The 20,682-nt window shown below is 39.9% G+C and overlaps 1 protein-coding gene across 1 annotated transcript; it reads right to left on the bottom strand.

Annotated features, from left to right (window-relative positions):
• Nucleotides 1–2,645: 2,645 nt before the first annotated feature.
• LOC113070131 (methyl-CpG-binding domain protein 2-like) lies at nucleotides 2,646–20,465 on the bottom strand. The gene is made up of 7 exons (XM_026243334.1): nucleotides 20,092–20,465; nucleotides 17,759–17,918; nucleotides 16,644–16,781; nucleotides 13,103–13,193; nucleotides 10,702–10,879; nucleotides 6,699–6,823; nucleotides 2,646–3,084 (listed from the first exon to the last, which is right to left on the bottom strand). The coding sequence occupies exons 1-6, from the start codon at nucleotides 20,205–20,207 to the stop codon at nucleotides 6,709–6,711; spliced, it is 798 nt and encodes a 265-aa protein (XP_026099119.1). The 5' UTR covers nucleotides 20,208–20,465; the 3' UTR covers nucleotides 2,646–3,084; nucleotides 6,699–6,708.
• Between the last annotated feature and the right edge of the window lie 217 nt (nucleotides 20,466–20,682).

The raw sequence follows: 20,682 nt of genomic DNA, 5'->3' as shown, positions 1-20,682 counted from the left end.
AGCTTTGGGACGTTCTGATCACCTTCTGGTTCATCTTATACCGTCCTACAGGCAGAAACTAAAATCAGCTAAACCTGTATCAAGGACTGTAAAAAGATGGACTAATGAAGCAGAGCAGGATTTACAATCTTGTTTTGACCTCACTGATTGGAGTGTTTTTGAAGCTGCTGCCACCGATCTGGATGAACTCACAGAGACCGTAACATCATATATCAGTTTCTGTGAGGATATGTGTATTCCTACCAGGACTCAACTAAATTACAATAATGACAAACCGTGGTTCACTGCAAAACTCAGACAGCTCCGTCAGGCCAAAGAAGATGCTTACGTGAAGGGGGACAATGTCTTGTATAAACAGGCTAAATACACATTGGAAAAGGAGATCAAAGTGGCAAAGAGGAATTATTCTGAAAAAATAAGGACTCAGTTCACTTCCAACGACTCCGCATCAGTGTGGAAAAGTCTAAAGAAGATCACCAATTACAAGACACCACCCCCCAGCACCGTAGAGAATCAACGACTGGCAGACGATCTGAACGAGTTTTACTGCAGGTTTGAAAGAACACCCATCACCTGCCCTGAACGCCTCCCCCAACAACCATTCACACCCTTCACAACTCCTGCAACCAGCCCTGAATGCCTCTCCAAACAACCGTTCACACCATTAACAGCTCCTGCAACCCATCCTGAACACCTCTCCAATCAAGCACTCTCACCATTCACACCTCCTGCATCCCCCCTCTCCCCCACACCTGCAATTCAGATCAGTGAGGATGCGGTGCGCCAGGTCTTCCGGAAGCAGAAAAGGAAAAAAGCACCAGGCCCAGATTGTGTTACACCAGCCTGTCTGAAATCCTGTGCTGACCAGCTGGCCCCCATCTTCACACAGATCTTCAACAGATCGCTGGAGCTGTGCGAAGTCCCTTCATGCCTCAAACGTTCCACCATCATCCCCATCCCTAAGAAACCCAAAATTACAGGACTAAATGACTACAGGCCTGTGGCTCTAACGTCTGTAGTCATGAAGTCATTTGAAAAACTGGTGCTGGGCCACCTGAAGGACATCACTGGGCCCTTGCTGGATCCTCTTCAGTTTGCCTACAGAGCAAACAGGTCTGTGGACGATGCAGTAAACATTGGACTGCATTATGTTCTGCAACACCTAGACAGACCGGGGACTTATGTGAGGATCCTGTTTGTGGACTTCAGCTCGGCCTTCAACACGATCATCCCAAACCTCCTCCTGCCCAAACTAAATCAGCTCTCCGTGCCCACCTCCGTCTGTCAGTGGATCAACAGCTTCCTGACAGACAGGCAGCAGCTAGTGAGGCTGGGAAAATACACATCCAGCACCCGTACAATCAGCACCGGAGCTCCCCAGGGCTGTGTTCTCTCCCCACTGCTCTTCTCCCTGTACACTAATGATTGCACATCTAAGGACCCCTCTGTCAAGCTCCTGAAGTTTGCAGATGACACCACACTCATCGGCCTCATTCAGGACGGTGACGAGTCTGCTTACAGACAGGAGGTAAAAGAGCTGGCTGTCTGGTGCAGTCTCAACAACCTGGAGCTTAACACCCTCAAAACAGTGGAGATGATCGTGGACTTCAGGAGAGACCCCCCTGCACTCCCCCCACTCACCATCATGAACAGCCCTGTGACTGCAGTGGAGTCATTCAGGTTCCTGGGAACCACCATCTCTCAGGACCTGAAGTGGGACATTCACATTGACTCCATTGTAAAAAAGGCCCAGCAGAGGTTGTACTTTCTCCGCCAGCTGAGGAAGTTTAACCTGCCACAGGAGCTGCTGAAACAGTTCTACTCCACCATCATTGAATCCATCCTCTGCACTTCAGTAACTGTCTGGTTCAGCTCAGCTTCTAAATCTGACCTCAGAAGACTACAGAGGGTAGTCCGGACTGCTGAGCGAATCATCGGTTCAACCCTCCCATCTATTCAAGAACTGTACTTATCCAGAGTGAGAAAAAGGGCTGTCAAAATCACTTTGGACCCCTCACATCCAGCACACTCCCTCTTTGAACTGTGTCCATCTGGTCGACGCTACAGAGCACTGAGCACTAGAACGACCAGACACAGGACCAGTTTCTTCCCTCAGGCAATCCATCTTCTGAACAGCTGATAATAACGGCGGACACACTACACTTTATATTTATATACACACACACTTATTTATCTAACACACATACTTAGTATACACTTAAATTTTGCACACAATATATATGTACATACATAACTTCATTTTGTAATATACCTGCCTACAATTGTCATTTGTATATTGTTATTCACTCTCTACTTATTTGTATTTTTTATTCTTTTATTATGTGTTTTATGTTCTGTCGCTGTCATTCTGTTGTACTGCGGAGCTTCTGTCACGAAAACAAATTCCTCGTATGTGTACAAACCTGGCAATAAAGCTCATTCTGATTCTGATTCTGATATATATATATATATATATATATATATATATATATATATTAATAATTATATCCAGTGTCTGAATAATTTTTGAGTATGCATGTATGTATATATGTTAAGAGTGCTGTACTTCAAACCTATTTTAAAGCAAACATTAGTTACACTGGACAACAAAAGTCGAAAGTCTGTTGAAGTAAAACATAAGATCATATTTGTGAATATAATCATTTATTTCCTCTAGGACGATGCAAGAAATGTACACATTTTTATCTCAAGGTATAAATTTTTTTTCTTAAATAAGCAGTTTTCCATTCACACGCTTCAGACGTATTTCATAATTTCTCACAAACCCTGAAGAGAGCAACGACACCAAACAAAAGTGAAAGAGTTCTCAACACAAGCCGGCGACGGAGACCTGATCTGATGCGAGGAAGTATTGCTCTGTGTTTTGAGTTCTCCTTCTTCTGTCTGACACAAAATAAGCATTGCTCTCAATTATATATAGATATGTACATGAAAAAATATATGCTCTAGTTGAAAAAGGCCTTGGTTGAAGCTATTGGTCATGAACGTGTGCCGCTGACGCAGACTGATGACATCACATCCGGGCGTCCAGGGCGGGAGACAGACTCCAGTGCACTAACAAACCTGCAAAACAAATTCAACATCAGGCTTTCTGACAATCTACCAACTGAGAATGTTTCCTCCAGTGAAACGTCTCTCATAGTTTAGAGCTGTTTAAACGCTGCTTGATCTGTGCAGATTTCTCTCCTGATTCAGACTAGAACACTTTTTCTCTGGAGGAAGTGTTATTCTGGATTATAGACTCTATGTGTTTGAGTTAAAATCATCTTAATGCTGGATGTGTTTCAGGTTTTGTCTTCTCCAGATGTTCACTGCTGGACTGGAGTGCTGTGGATTATTGGGATGTTTTTATCAGACTCTCATTCTGACGGCACCCATTCACTGCAGAGCATCCATTGATGAGACACTGATGCAGTGCTACATTTCTACAAACCTGATAAAGACACACTCATCCTGATCTCAGATGAACTGAGGGGGAGCACATTTACAACACTATTCCTGTCAGATTTATCAGTGAAATGCCATGCAAACATGTATTTTTTCTTGTTATATAGAGTTCCATAGAGCTTTAATTCATTCCGTACAATAAGCTGCCATATTCAATTACAAGTTAATGATATAAAAACACTTTTATCTCTGTGTGGATGTTTTTCCACTGTATTTTTGCCTAATTCATGGAACATATTTCCAGGCACAATTAAACCTTATCATCAGAAAAAGTGTTTTTAATTACCTCAGGAAGCACAAATCATCTTGCACACGCAGAGTAAAATAACGTGTAATGTACATAAATACAACGCTTTTAAGCTCTAATGTGCGTCCATCACAGGAATAAAGAGAGAGCTGTACAATCAATCCAGGAGCGGCGCGGGTAATTTGCATCTTCATTAGCAGAAGCTTTTCACTTACACTGGGGTTTCAGGATAAAGGGGGTAATTAACACAAACTGCCCCACAATTTAAGAGTTTGCCTGAAAGCACAAGCATTAATTAAACATTCACAAGGGTACAAACACAGAGTTTGGGGGCTGAAAACGCCTCGCTCGTTGTGTTCGACTCCACAAGCTTTCTAAAATCTTTCTTAAGATTTGCACAAATAAAATTCACAAACATTCTGTCTCAAAATAATCAGGTTTCTCAAATTCTGTTATTTAATTTAACAGGCTGCAGCAAATTCAACAGTAAAACGGAACTGTGACTTTAAATACTCAAGACATGTTTTATTCATTATTTACATGTGCACTGTTCTCATATATCAACACGCATGAAGTGGAGGTCCATAAATACTGAATTTTACTAACATGTGATAATGCATTTAAAGAAATGCAATGAAAAGATTATTGTGCGATTTATTTCTAATAACACACAAAAAAAAAACTGTGAGAAATTCATGAGAAAAGCTTCATACATACGAGCCAATCCTCATTAACATACACAAAGCAAAGCAACCCTACGGACAAAAGCGGGTGAAAGTGTGAAAACTCCACCTCATCTAAATAAAAAGAAACATCCTCTCAATTCTGAGGACAGACTCATTTATCTTCCAAACACACCACTGGAATTAATGCAAATGCTATTGGTTTACGTGCACTCTCTAATTTGTATTTAAATTGTGTTTTGTGTCGGAGCTCCACTCGCGGCCGTCACTTCATAAACACATTCAGTCCCATCGAGAGAAAAACAATATTTCAGCATCAGTTCACTGACGGACGGATGAAGTCGAGAGCAAACACGCAAACTCACAGCGGTACGTCTTACATCTGTGTGATAAAATCAGCTACAGAAATCCAGATGAGATCTCAATCATCAGCTCATTAACATATGATGTTAATGTTACCAATTTCATACACATGCACATGTCTTAAAGGTACAGAAGCAAAAACAGAGTGTTTGTAGAGGTCAGAAAAAGAGGAAATAATCAAAAAACAAAAATGCAAGAAGCCTAACTCTAACTATTAGAGATTTAAAAACATGAGACGCAGGGCAATGCAATAAAAAGATAAAGAAAATAAATGCATTTCTAAAAATTTGTTTTAAGGCACAGAAATATAATAAAGTAATCGAATGTAAAAAAGCATTACATATTTGATTGTATTTTGACTGAAAAAGAGAGAATGGTTTGTCTAGGTTTTTTGTTTTTTCTTCTCTCATCGCTGTTGTTGTGATGTACTGGGAAGCCAATATGTGCATCGATCAACTGATGCTACATTAGCTGAGCCCTGTTTATTCACGTGATATTTATAATAAACCATATTACAGATGTGTTGTCAGATTTACGTTGAACAGTGAGAGAGCAGCCCGGAAAATGGAGCGGAGCTGGAGGAAAACAAATTAGAGGTATTTCGTATTGCATGGAAGGAAAGTACTTCTGCTTATAGAAAATCTCTAAAAACGGCTCGATCAGCTTACTTTTCACCTTTCTTAGAAGAGAACAAACTATAAAATAATAATAATAAAGCTTTATCAGATGCAGACACTACCCAACAGCACAGTTTATGAACTACTGTACTTCCAAGATCGATACGATTCGAGATAAAATTATAACCATGCAAGGTTAGGAAATCGTTAAAAAAGATGTCAAATATGATTTTTCAAAGTGTGATTTTTTTGGTGAATTGTACTGAAACCATAACCAGATGATGATTATACCTTGAATCGATATGAACACAACATAAGGGTTTTTAAAACAGCATATCATGCACAAAAAAAAAGCTCAAAATTACATGTCCACAATGTTCATCCAATGCATGTTGATATAGAAAAACAACGGAGAGCAATGCAGACGTGCATTCTGTGTGAACATCAGGTGAAAATGATGTGCATTAGCAGAAAATAAAATAAACATAAGCTCTTGGAAATATAGCTGTCACACTAATTCCACCCAGCGGATATTTCTGATATATTTGATATTTTATTGCTCAGAGAGAAGAAGAAGCACAGTGAATGCAAAACAGCTTGACTGATTATTCAGAAAAGCATGTTTCTGTCGATGAACATCATCTCAAAGAGCATCAGCATTCAGACGGAGCCACGCAGGATTTCTGAGGAAAAACCAAACTGATGCGGTTAACGTCTGACGACTGGAGAAACAGATCTGAGACGGGAGGGTGGAATGGAGGAATATTAACTATTAATTCCCTTTAAAACAGAATCAGGATGATGATGATGATGATAATGATGATGAAGAGGCTGAAGTGATGTGACTCTCTTCACCGCGTCTTAATGAGGCTCTGAATATTTGATGACACTGTGACCTCGCACACAGAAAGAGATGCTCTTCTGCACGATTCTATCATCACGGAGCTCTTCACAATCACACACACTCTGATTACTGATGCTCAGATCTTACCATCAACACGCATCTGCTCAAAACAGACTGTAAACAGGACTTGATGCTGCAGAAACTCTTAGTTACTGAGGTCTTGGGCCAGTTATCTAAACTGCTTAGACTTGTCTAAAAAAAAGTTTGTTTCCTTCAAGACTGGTCATAACATTTTAATCCATAATAACACTTCCTCCAGTGAAAAAGTGTTCTGGCCTGAATCAGGAGAGAAATCTGCACAGATCAAGCAGCGTTTAAACACATGTGAGAGACCTTTCACTGGAGGAGGTGTTATTATGGATTATAAACTCTATGTTTCTATGTCCAGCCGCTCTGACTCGTCTGTGGTTTCTCACCTGTGTCTCTTCACGCCGCTCTGCCCTCCATGTCTCGGGTGGATTCGGAGGCTCGCGCCAAACCGTCGGCCATCAGAGCGTCTTCCAGACTGCGCCGGGCCTGATGGACCTTCAGCTCCTGCTCCCTGAGGAGGAAGAGGATGAGAGCGGGATGAAGGGCAATGACCTCGCTTTATCTCCTCCTCCGGCCTGTCAATCAACCCCATAACCTCTACCCACAATCCCACACGCCGCCCTTAAAGGGGAAAGCAGGTTTTTGTTCTCTTTTGAGATGCAAGAGTTTGATATATGGCATTGACATACTGTCTAGACAGGAGGCTGCATGTTTCCTCTACAGGAAAAGCAATCCCAGAATGCATTTTGAACCAAAAACAAACCAACATTTAGGAGAAAACCAACAGTTCTCTTAACATCTAATGAAAAACTCCTTCAAAGATCACTGGCAAAAACCATAGAAATATGAAAATAACGAGTAAAGCATCACAGCCATGAGCTCATTAACATATCGAGACATTAACAGCCAGTCACAACACAGCTCATTTACATACAGCACTCTTAAAGGTACAGTACTCCATAATATTAACCTAATCATGTTACTCCAAACCTATAGTTTTTTATTTATTTATTAGTGTTATATTTATATACTTATATATTAGTTTGAACTCTATTTGAAAAAAAATGTTTTTTAGAATGTTATGTTCTGTTGTCATGTTATTTAGGTTTAAATTATTTTAGTTTTAATTTACTCTCTGTGAGTAATTTTAGTGATTCAATTTATTTAATTTCCCAAGGCAAAAATTGTCATTTCATTTTCATTTTGGCATTTTGATTTCAGTTTATTTTCTTTTAATAGTTGTCTTTTTACTATTAGGCGTCATTTGTTTGTATTTCAGTTTGGTTTCACTTGTTTTCAGTATGTAATCTTAGTGCTTTATTTTTGTTTGAATTTCATTTCAATTTCAATTTAATAGTTAGTCAGTTTGTTTTGTGTGTTTGTCAGTTGTAATACCTTTTTTATTGTAATATAATGTTTACAATTTAGTTTTAATTTATATTTATTTCAGTTTTAGTTTTTATTTCATTATTTCAGTTTCATTCATGAGTAATTTGATTTATTTCAGGTTATTTCAGTCTGTTTCCAAGGCAAAAATTATAATTTCCATATACATTTCAATTCTTAATTTCAATTTTAGTTTTTATCTTGTTTTTAGTTCAGTTTATTCATGAATTCATAATTTAGTCTTGTGCTTTTTTATTATTATTAGTCATTTTTAGTATTTTATATTATTTTTTTGCAATTTTTTACTATTTATATACAATAACTGAATTGTATTTCTTTTGCTATATATATATATATATATATATATATATATATTTTTTTTTTTTTTTTTTTTTTTTTTTTTTCAGTGAGTAATTTTAGACCTTCTACTTAAATGTACTTATTTAATTTTTTTTATAATTGTCTAATATTTATATTTTATTTCAGTTTAATTTCAGATAATTATTTTACATTATTCTCCGTTTATGATAATAATCCTGATGCGGTCCTGTGTTGTTTGTCTCAAATTGATATTTATACAGTGCTTTCACCATACACTGTTTCAAAGCAGAAGTGTGGATGCAGATGTCCTCAGAACATCTTTTGTGTTCCACTGAAGAAGAAGAAAGAAAGAAAGTCACATAGGTTTGGAGTGACATGATCATTTTTGTCTGAACGATCTCTTTAATTGTAAAGGTCAGAGAAGAAGAAGGAAAATGCTGATGAAAATTAAATCCTGACTGTTTGGGTTCAAGACATCTTGACAAACGTTTGTAAGTGTCACTGAGAGAAGATTGAGTGCCTGTAGAGTCTCACACACACACGCGCACACACACACACACACACACACACACACACACACACACACACACACACACGCTGCGCTACATGTGTGTGCCTCTACTGCCATCTTGTGTTTGACACCTTGCTAGCAGGACAGATTTTACATTCAGCTCCTTCAGACAATTATCAATCACCAGAAGGATAGAAAACATATCTGTGTCAACAACAGAACTATTACTAGTAAATTAAATCATGTTAAATAAATGAAAAATGTTTTAAAATAAAAATAAAACAATTACACTTTAAATTAGTGTTTAATAAAATAAATTATAATAATTAAACATGTACATAAATAAATAAAGTCATAATATTGACTTTGATACCAGAACTGCTCACAAATACAGATATTAAACTACTGTTTTCATATAATTAAAAAAAAATTATATCTCTTTATATCTGTTAGTAATGACGTGTGTTTATCACACAATTCTGAGCAGAAACAATATTATATAATTCATTTAAAAATAGTTAAATATTCTTAGACTAGATCATGTGTACCTCAAATATTATAAAGAATTTAAATAAATAAAGAAAAAAGAAATTTCATAACTTTTATCTGCCTTCAACCTTACAGCCATAAAATCTGGATTTTATCACGTGTAGCACATTATTCAGGTTTACTTTTAACAAACCATCAGAACATAAAAACGATAATCAGAATATTTAGTTCAATAAGTCTGCATTGATAGGAAAGGACAGAAAATAATAAATTGTAAAATATATAATAAAAATGAATAAAATATCAAATAAATATAATAAAATATAATTAATTAAATTACATTTAAATAAACCATTAAATCATTAAAATTGACTTTTTTATTTTATATACATGTAAAATACATTGATAACATTTCAAATAAATAAATAATTAAATATTAAAGGAATAAGTAACATTTCAAATAATTAAATAAATAACAAATAATAAAAAAAATCTATTTATATATATATATATATATATATATATATATATATATATAATTTTTTTTTTTTTTTTTTTTTTTTTAAACCTCAGATCCTGGCACATTTCATTTACTCTGGCAGAGAGATTAAAAACCTGTTATTGATCCATTACAGTCGTCCTTATCTGAGAGGAAACCCCAGATTCTAAAACACTACTGCAAGAAAATCTTATTTCACTTCTGTTTTTCTAACAGCAAGCATCCAATTTAGCGCCGGAGCCGGAACCAAATGACTCTTGCGCATCGATCTCAGGAGAAAAGGGCACGTTTTTAGCTCGGCTTGAACTGTGACACTTAATCCCATCGCCTTGATTGAGAGGAACCCCGATGAATGCATTAAACATTGCTGAATTATGAAGGAATATAAACAGAGCGGATGAGCTCACAACTTCACCAGAGAACAATGCATTATGAGCTGCCTTACAAGGCATAATTAATGCATTCAAATACTTTTATAATAAATTATATATAAAGTTTTTCCCAGTGTTGTAATTGTTCAATTAAAATTATTTTGTAAAATAAAATCAATAAATAAAATATAAATATTAGAAGAGAACTTTACCGTAATTAAATAGTTGCATGCCATTTTAAACATTATAATTTATTTTAACTGTTGGTATTCGTGTGATCATTAGTAGGTGTATTACAAGCCACAATTAATGTATTACAATTAAAAGATTAAAATATATAGGCGCAATTCATGCATTAAAACTAAAACATAAAATATTACATTATATTATTAAATATATATTTTTTTTAAGTTTTATTTTATATATTTATTTTATTTTAATTAATGTACTAAAATTAAAAGAATAAAATATATATAGGCAAATTTAATGCTTCAAATTGAAATAATAAAATATAATTTCAAATTATAAAATATAAAATGAAAAAAAAAGGCACAATTAATATATTAAAATTTAAAAATAAAATATATAGCCACAACTAATGCATTAAATTGAAACAATATAGTGCAATATTAGATGATAAAATATTAGATGAAAAGGCATATTTAATGCATTAAGACATTTTTCGAATGTATTAAATATAAAGGCTATAAAGTAACGCATTTTATGTTTTGTGTACAGTCATTTTGCATCAGACTGATGCATTCTGTTAGAAACAAGCAAGGCTTTGACCTTTGACCTGTCGGAGGTCTCACCGTATGTCGTCGTCTGTGATGGTGAAGGCCTTGCAGAGCGGCTGTGATGTGTTCAGCCATATGGCCGGGTTCTTCTCGGCCGCTGAGGATGTCTGACCCATGATGGGCACCGAGCTCATGTGCAGAGCGCTAGCGATGGCCGACAGGAGCGTCTCTTCCGTCGAGTCCGGCCCCAAACCTGCACCACAGCACACATGTTACCCAGCGCTCACACACACACGTTACCCAGCGCTCACACATACGTTACTCAGCGCTTACGCACACACGTTGCACAGCGATCACACACACACGTTACCCAGCACTCACACACACGTTACCCAACACTCACACACACACGTTACCCAGCGATCACACACGTTACTCAGCGCTTAGACACACACGTTGCCCAGAGATATCACACACGTTACCCAGCGCTCACACACACACGTTACCCAGCGCTCACACACACGTTACCCAGCGATCACACACACGTTACCCAGCGATCACACACACACGTTACCCAGCGATCACACACACACGTTACCCAGCGATCACACACACGTTACCCAGTGCTCACACACACGTTACCCAGCGCTCACACACGTTACCCAGCGATCACACACATGTTACCCAGCGCTTAAACACACGTTACCCAGCGCTTACACACACGTTACCCAGCGATCACACACACATTACCCAGCGCTCACACACACGTTACCCGGCACTCACACACACACGTTACCCGGCGCTTACACACACACGTTACCCAACGACCACACACACGTTACCCAGCACTCACACACACGTTGCCCAGCGATCACACACACGTTACCCAGCGATCACACACACGTAACCCAGCGATCACACACACGTTACCCAGCGCTCACACACACGTTACCCAGCACTCACACACAGACATTACCCAGCGATCACACACGTTACCCAGCGATCACACACACGTTACTCAGCGCTTACACACACACGTTACTCAGCGCTTACACACACACGTTACCCAGCGATCACACACACACATTACCCAGTGATCACACACGTTACCCAGCGATCACACACGTTACCCAGCGATCACACACACACGTTACTCAGCGCTTACACACACACGTTACTCAGCAAACACACTTTACCCAGCGCTTACACACACGTTACCCAGCGATCACATACACACACACACGTTACCCAGCACTCACACAAACACACACTTTACCCAGCGCTTACACACACACGTTGCCCAGCGATCACACACATGTTACCCAGCACTCACACACACGTTAATCAGCGCTTACACACACACGTTACCCAGCGCTCACACACACGTTACTCAGCGCTTACACAAACACGTTGCCCAGCAATCACACACACGTTACTCAGCGCTTACACACACACGTTGCCCAGCAATCACACACACGTTACTCAGCGCTTACACACACACGTTACTCAGCGCTTACACACACACGTTACTCAGCAAACACACTTTACCCAGTGCTTACACACACGTTACCCAGCGATCACATACACACACACACGTTACCCAGCACTCACACAAACACACACTTTACCCAGCGCTTACACACACACGTTGCCCAGCGATCACACACATGTTACCCAGCACTCACACACACGTTAATCAGCGCTTACACACACACGTTACCCAGCGCTCACACACACATTACTCAGCGCTTACACACACACGTTGCCCAGCGATCACACACACGTTACCCAGCGCTCACACACACGTTACCCACACACACGTTACCCAGCAATCACACACACGTTACTCAGCGCTTACACACACACGTTGCCCAGCGATCACACACACGTTACCCAGCGCTCACACACACGTTACCCACACACACGTTACCCAGCAATCACACACACGTTACTCAGCGCTCACACACACGTTACCCAGCGATCACACACACACACACACACACGTTACCCAGCGATCACACACACGTTACTCAGCACTTACACATACACGTTACCCAGCGCTTACACACACACGTTACCCAGCGCTCACACACACGTTATTCAGCGCTTACACACACACGTTGCCCAGCGATCACACACGTTACCCAGCGATCACACACACGTTACTCAGTGCTTACACACACACATTACCCAGCGATCACACACACACGTTACCCAGCACTCACACACACGTTACCCAGCGATCACACGTTACCCAGCGCGCACACACACACACACACACACGTTACCCAGGGCTCACACACACAGAAACGTTACCCAGTGCTTACACACACACGTTACCCATCGATCACACACACGTTACCCAGCGCATAAACACACGTTACCCAGCGCTCACACACACACGTTGCCCAGCGATCACACACACACGTTGCCCAGCGATCACACACACATTCAGACCAGACACAAGCAGCCTTACTCTGTAAACCCTTGGGCAGATCCATCGTCCTGAGCACTTCCTCCGACACGTCCCACGACCGCAGACCCTTCAGCCGCTTCTCCCAGAACAGCTGCACACACACAGACGCACACAAGACACAAGAGACACACGCACACACACACAAGACAAAACAGAAAAAAATAAATGCAATTTAAATCAAATTATTATATTAGTTAAAAAACTTAGTTACAATAAGTTGAAGTACTAAATTTACTGAAACTAAAATAAATCAAATAACAACTTACAAAAAATTACATCAAAATGGAAAAAAAACATAAAGACAAAATTTAAACCTAAACTAAAATTGAAATAAAAACTGAGAATACAAAACTAAAGGCTAATTCAAAACAAATTAATAAATGTTAAAGTTGGAGTACTAAAAGTTCTAAGATTAAACTGAAATAAAAACAAAGCTAAATTAAAATGTTTAACTGGAAATAAAAATAAAAGATAATTCAAAACTAATTTATAATTAATCATAGAAATAAAAATAGTTATAAATAGTATACATACACATATACATACATATACATATACATACATATGCATACATATACACACACATATATTATATTTATATTGTCCCTGTAGCTCAATTAGTAGAGTATTTTGGGGGATTGATTCCCCGGGGACACAAGATAGGTCAAAATTGATAGCCTGAATGCACTATAAGTCGCTTTGGATAAAAGTGTCTGCTTAATGCATAAATTTAATTTAATAAATTTAATTTATTATTATTATATTATAATATACTGTTATATTTTTTGTTACACAAATATAATAAATACTTTATAAATAGTACTCAAGTCAAACCATTCCAGTGATAATGAGTCAATGCTGACGGTTCTTTGATTCCTCACTAGGGGTGCTCCGGTCACGATAAGCTAGAGCAGCTGTTACTACACAGAGCCGTTGTTAATAGAGAAGATGCGCAAATCCACTTCATTTTCATCGTTTTTTGGTGCATCTTCTCAGTTAACAACGGCTCTGTGTAGTAACAGATGCTCTATGTGAAATCACGCACCTGATGGAATTAACCGCTGATTAGAGAACCGGCTTTACTGACGAGATGCGCATTAAAGATCGGCCGATTGTGATCGGAGCACCCCTATTCCTCACTAACATGAAGATGATCTCTGAATGAGTCTAATACTCTGCTTCAGCTCTGAGCTAAACACAGTCTGAGGAGCGCTGGTGTGTTTGCGGCCCGCGGGACTCATAAAAGTGCTCGTAAACACAGCAGGAGTTATTAAATAACGCTCGTCTATGAGCGCCCCGGGGCCGTGGAGCTAAACCCTCCCTCGCTGCAAAGCAGAAGAACAGATCAACCCTCAGCTATCAGACCCATGACCCCAAGAGAAATGACACTGGACAATGGGAATTATACAAAAGTGCAATATTAAACAGAAAAAGCCGCCTGCAGGATGCGAGCAGATCCAGAAACTACTGAGCTTTTTAAAGTCCCTTCTGCCCACCAAGATTGTGTTTATTTGAACACAAAATACAGTAAAAATTATGAAATATTATTCTAATGTAAAACATCTATTTTCTGTGTGATTCTCTGTTAATATATAATTTATTTCTGTGATGGGCAGCTGTATTTTCAGCATAATTACTACAGTCTTCAGTGTCACATGATCTTCAGAAATCGTGACAATATGAAATAAAAATCAGTTTAAGCTGAAGTAGTAAAACTGTGGTGAGACACTAATTAACTAAGCATGAACAGCATTTACTAATCTTAGTTAATGTTAATTTCAACATTTACTAATGCATTATTAAAATTAAAAGTTGTGCTTGTTAACATTAGTTAATAAACTGTAAATGAACACGAACTAACAATGAGCGACTGTATTTTTATTAACTAACATTAACAAAGATGAATAAATACAGTAATAAATGTATTGTTCATTGTTTGTTCATGTCAGTTAATACATTACCTCACTGAACCTTATTAGTGTGAATGTGTGAGGAAGAGTGTGAATGTGTGAGGAAGAGTGTGAATGTGTGAGGAAGAGTGTGAATGTGTGAGGAAGAGTGAACGTGTGAGGAAGAGCGAGAACGTGTGAGGAAGAGTGTGAACGTGAGAGGAAGAGTGAATGTGTGAGGAAGAGAGTGAACGTGTGAGGAAGAGTGTGAATGTGAGAGGAAGAGAGTGAACGTGTGAGGAAGAGAGTGAACGTGTGAGGAAGAGTGTGAATGTGAGAGGAAGAGTGAACGTGTGAGGAAGAGCGTGAACGTGTGAGGAAGAGTGAACGTGTGAGGAAGAGAGTGAACGTGTGAGGAAGAGTGTGAATGTGAGAGGAAGAGTGAATGTGTGAGGAAGAGAGTGAACGTGTGAGGAAGAGAGTGAACGTGTGAGGAAGAGTGAACGTGTGAGGAAGAGAGTGAACGTGTGAGGAAGAGTGTGAACGTGAGAGGAAGAGTGAATGTGTGAGGAAGAGAGTGAACGTGTGAGGAAGAGTGTGAATGTGAGAGGAAGAGTGAACGTGTGAGGAAGAGCGTGAACGTGTGAGGAAGAGTGAACGTGTGAGGAAGAGAGTGAACGTGTGAGGAAGAGTGTGAATGTGAGAGGAAGAGTGAATGTGTGAGGAGGAGTGTGTATGTGTGTGGAAGAGTGTGTATTTGTGAGGAGGAGTGTGTATGTGTGAGGAAGAGTGTGATTGTGTGAGGAAGAGTGTGTATGTGTGTGGAAGAGTGTGTATGTGTGAGGAAGAGTGTGTACGTGTGTGGAAGAGTGTGTACGTGTGAGGAAGAGTGTGAATGTGTGAGGAAGAGTGTGAATGTGTGAGGAAGAGTGAACGTGTGAGGAAGAGCGAGAACGTGTGAGGAAGAGTGTGAACGTGAGAGGAAGAGTGAATGTGTGAGGAAGAGAGTGAACGTGTGAGGAAGAGTGTGAATGTGAGAGGAAGAGAGTGAACGTGTGAGGAAGAGAGTGAACGTGTGAGGAAGAGTGTGAATGTGAGAGGAAGAGTGAACGTGTGAGGAAGAGCGTGAACGTGTGAGGAAGAGTGAACGTGTGAGGAAGAGAGTGAACGTGTGAGGAAGAGTGTGAATGTGAGAGGAAGAGTGAATGTGTGAGGAAGAGAGTGAACGTGTGAGGAAGAGAGTGAACGTGTGAGGAAGAGTGAACGTGTGAGGAAGAGAGTGAACGTGTGAGGAAGAGTGTGAACGTGAGAGGAAGAGTGAATGTGTGAGGAAGAGAGTGAACGTGTGAGGAAGAGTGTGAATGTGAGAGGAAGAGTGAACGTGTGAGGAAGAGCGTGAACGTGTGAGGAAGAGTGAACGTGTGAGGAAGAGAGTGAACGTGTGAGGAAGAGTGTGAATGTGAGAGGAAGAGTGAATGTGTGAGGAGGAGTGTGTATGTGTGTGGAAGAGTGTGTATTTGTGAGGAGGAGTGTGTATGTGTGAGGAAGAGTGTGATTGTGTGAGGAAGAGTGTGTATGTGTGTGGAAGAGTGTGTATGTGTGAGGAGGAGTGTGTATGTGTGAGGAAGAGTGTGATTGTGTGAGGAAGGCACCTGTCTGGGCTGCTCCGTGGCTCTCTGGGGGTCTGTCTTCACTTTGTTGTTGGGATGATTGACCACTTTAGTGACCGGCTGCTTGAAGATGGAGGCTGTCTGTCTGATGGGCAGCGCTGTGTTCAGATCCGGCTTCCCCTGCAAACACAGAGACGCGTTACACACTCAGCCGAGGGAACGCTGAGCAGAGATGCGCTGTGTAAAGTCACCTCAATCCATATGAACTGGTTTTAGAAAATAAATAAAAAACAGTCAAAAAAAAATGTATCCTACGAAGAGTCTCCATTCAACATGGAAACGAGTGTGTGTGTGTGTGTGTGTGTGAGGCAGAAGTGTGTCACAGGGCGAGGCACATCACCACACCTCTATAACGTCCAGTATGACGAACACAGACCAGATCTGGAGTCATAAATCCATAATCTCAGAGATCAGAGCCAAACCTTTCCTGCCTCATTCTGAGAAATCAGACCTTTTTCACTTTCAACCAGCTCATTACGAGCAAATGAAGAATAGAAGTGAACTGAAAATGAAAGCGTGTTGAATGTTGAGATCATGAAATGCATGAGGAAGTGCACAGACACACTATCAGCCCACGCAATGACACGCTTCACCGGATCAGAATTCAAATATCTGCAGCTTCATTATTTAAAATCAACTCACTGAGCCACAGGGTTTCTCTGATTGGATAGTCATGTGATCATAAAAAGATGGGGTGTGAATGCCCTCCGAAACGCATTTGAGATGAGACTACTATCAGCTTGAGAAAGTTTCCAGACGCAACTGAACAAGTGTAAATGCATCTGCTTGTTGAAGACACGTGTAAATCACGCTCATCTCAGAACTGTCAAAAATAAAAGTGTGAGAATGTGTTTGACCGGCTTACGGTAGCCAGCGCTATTCCAACACACATCTCTATGCAACTCTACACAACTCCACGCATTTCCACATAATCTCCATGCAACTCCACAAAACATTTCATATCTCCAAGCAACTCCACACATCTCTTTGCATCTCCAGACAACTCTACACATTTCCACATAATCTCATTTACATAATCAAACTACCGTCCCACAGGTGATCAAGCTAAAGAGAGAGAGCCGCGTGTTGTTCTGTACCTTGCTCAGGCCGAGGATGTCGCTGCGCAGTCTCTGCTTGTTCTTCTGCATCTTGCTGGGCATCATTTTGCCCGTGCGGAAGTCGAAACATCCCAGATCCACCGAGTTCCCGAGGTAACGGGATAACTGAGGTTTACTGCGGAACTTCTTTCCTGTGGGACTGGAGCAAAAAAAAAACATCAACACACACACACACACACCGAATAAAACCACTTAGTCTATTCCTAAAACGCTTCGGACTTGATCAGCGCGGTGAGTTTTGCACTAACAGAAAGTAGACTTCTGCTCACCCGAGCTGTATTTATCTGATTAAAAATACAGTAAAAACAAGGAAATTGTGAAATATTATTGCAATTTAAAATAGCTGACTTCTATGTGAATATCTGCTCAAATACAATTTATCCCTGTGATGCCAAGCTGAATTTCCTCAAGGCTTCAGTGTCAACATTTACAAGCATCATTTAGATTCTTTTATTGAAGTTGAAACCAGGTTTATTAGTTCACATGAATCAAAGCCATAACCTTGATGCTTCATACAGACACTAATGTTCAAAGATGAAATAATCTCTTCTGCTCAGAATTGTGAAATAATTCTAATGTAAATCATCTGTTTTCTGTGTGAATCTGTGTTAAAGTGTAATGTATTTCTGTGATGCTCCGCTGTATTTTCAGCATCATTCCTCCAGTCTTCAGTGTCACATGATCTTCAGAAATCAGAATAATATGACGAATAAAAGAATTAATTTATCTAAAAGAGAACCGCACGGAGTCGAAACTTTCAGCAGTGCTGTTATTAAGAGGTTAGTTTGGGCCGTTATAACACCTGCGCAGACGCACACGACCGCAGTCACAGCTGCTGGAGACTCACAGATCCTCTTCTCACATCAAATCAAAACTCAATGTTTACATTATTATAAACAGAACACACGAAGCATGCACATTATCTTGAACCTCCTTCACACAGAGACATGTTCATCAAGTGTCCTCCTGCGCTTGGGAAGTGGAGTGTGTTGTGAATGTGTTTTCCAGCCTGAGACTAAAGCACTAATCAGCTCGGATGAACCACAGAGACACGTCTGCACTGACCTACTCACTCATTATGTAACACATGGAGAGATTGAAATAATTATAATAATTCAAGTTTTATTTGTATTACACTCGAAAAAATACTGGGTCGTTTCAACCCAACTTAGGGTCAAATATGGACTATTACATTTTTACGTTACATTTTTAATAGTAAATTTATTAATTTTGTCATTAGATTTTTTTATGTCTAAATAGTTTACATTTATTTTAATTTCAGTTCTAGTTGTTTCAATGTATCCAGTTAAACTAATAATCATAATCATGCAGCTCTCTCCTTGTTTTTAATTTTAGGGTGAATTATTGCTTCAACAATTCTATAAAAAAATGAGTCACTACTAATATTTTTTTTTTACCTTTTTAAGCATGCAATGCAGCAAATATAGACACACTGTGTTTAATCCAGTGAGGAGTGTCTAGTTATCTTTTCAGAAATATAAAACAGATCAGATATGAACACACTCCAGTCATCTGAGGGTTTCCAGAAGTGAAACTCAGTTTTCATTTGACTAGCTTCAGTATGGCTCCTAAAGAACATCGGTCAGTCAGACTCTGGACTACCAACGTCAGCTCATTCTAGATCAAAACCACCAGCTAACTCCTTCCTCAAAATCACTCGCTTTATTAACCAGGTCAGATCTGCACTGTTTCTGTACAAAACACACATCAAACAGAGAGTGAGGGTCCATCAGAGACACAGAGACACATCGCTCAACATCAGGACCCTCAGTGAAGGATCTGATGAACATGATAACTGTGCGACAGCTGTCTGTGTTCATCTGCTGGATGATAGTTATCTGTGTACAGAGAGACACTGGCTCACAGCTATATCGGGTTCAGATAAACACACTATTTCATGCTTCTGTTCGGACAGATTTTACATTAACACACGCACACGTAACTGTACTTATATCAATAATTAAACATATATGAATTCTGAGTGTCTTTATTCATAAATAATGAGCAATAATTGTTTAAAGCGTAAAGTATAAAGCTGAGGAATCAACAGGTGGAGCTCAGAGGAAACACTCAAGCTCATCACACACACGCACGCACGCGCGCGCCGTACTGTAATGCAGTGACGTCACGTGACGCTGCAGGAGTTACAGTGTATCTCTCCAGCGAGTTCCGTTCTTCTTCTGGATACAATGTAACGCTTTGACGCGCGCACTTCAAACAAACACACGAACATACAGAAAAAAAATATATATTTTACATATTAAATATATATATGTAAAAAAAATCCTTACCTGTAGTAATAGACATCACTCTTCCCAGCGCTCAGCCCGGACTTCCGGATCACTTCTTCCTTCTTCCAGCCGGGTGGAAGAGCAGGGCAATCCGTCCTCTTCCTCTCCATGATCATTGATTGATCGATCAGCTCGATCAGAAGGGTTAATATCCGAGACCTGCGACGCTCGCGCGAAAGTGACGCTCGCTAGCCCCGGTGGAGTAGTTCGTTAGCAGATGAGTAATCAACCGGAGGACGGTTGTCGGCTCCCCGCCGGCCGCGAGCTCCTCAGCGGTAAGAATCTGCGTGTGATCCGTGTTTAACGCGGCTGTGACGCGTTGAAATTTCAGCACTTCCCACACGAGTGACCCAGCGCCTGGCAACCGCACGCCCCGCCCCTCCGTTGACCCGAAATCCCCGCCCCATGACAGACCCACGCCCCGCCCCTCCGTTGACCCGAAAGCCCCGCCCCTACTGTAATCCTGCCTGTCCTGAAGATTTTTAATTCAAGGTTTTTTTGTTGTTGTTTGTTTGTTTATTGGTACAGGGACGACGCACAACAACAGTGTTGTGCCAGAGTTAGCTATAAAGCTCATTTGCATCTGCAGTC

This window comes from Carassius auratus, chromosome 5, assembly GCF_003368295.1.
Source record: "Carassius auratus strain Wakin chromosome 5, ASM336829v1, whole genome shotgun sequence".
Lineage (NCBI taxonomy): Eukaryota > Metazoa > Chordata > Actinopteri > Cypriniformes > Cyprinidae > Carassius > Carassius auratus.
Note: the sequence above shows the minus strand (reverse complement) of the source record. Positions and strands in the feature narration are given on the sequence as shown.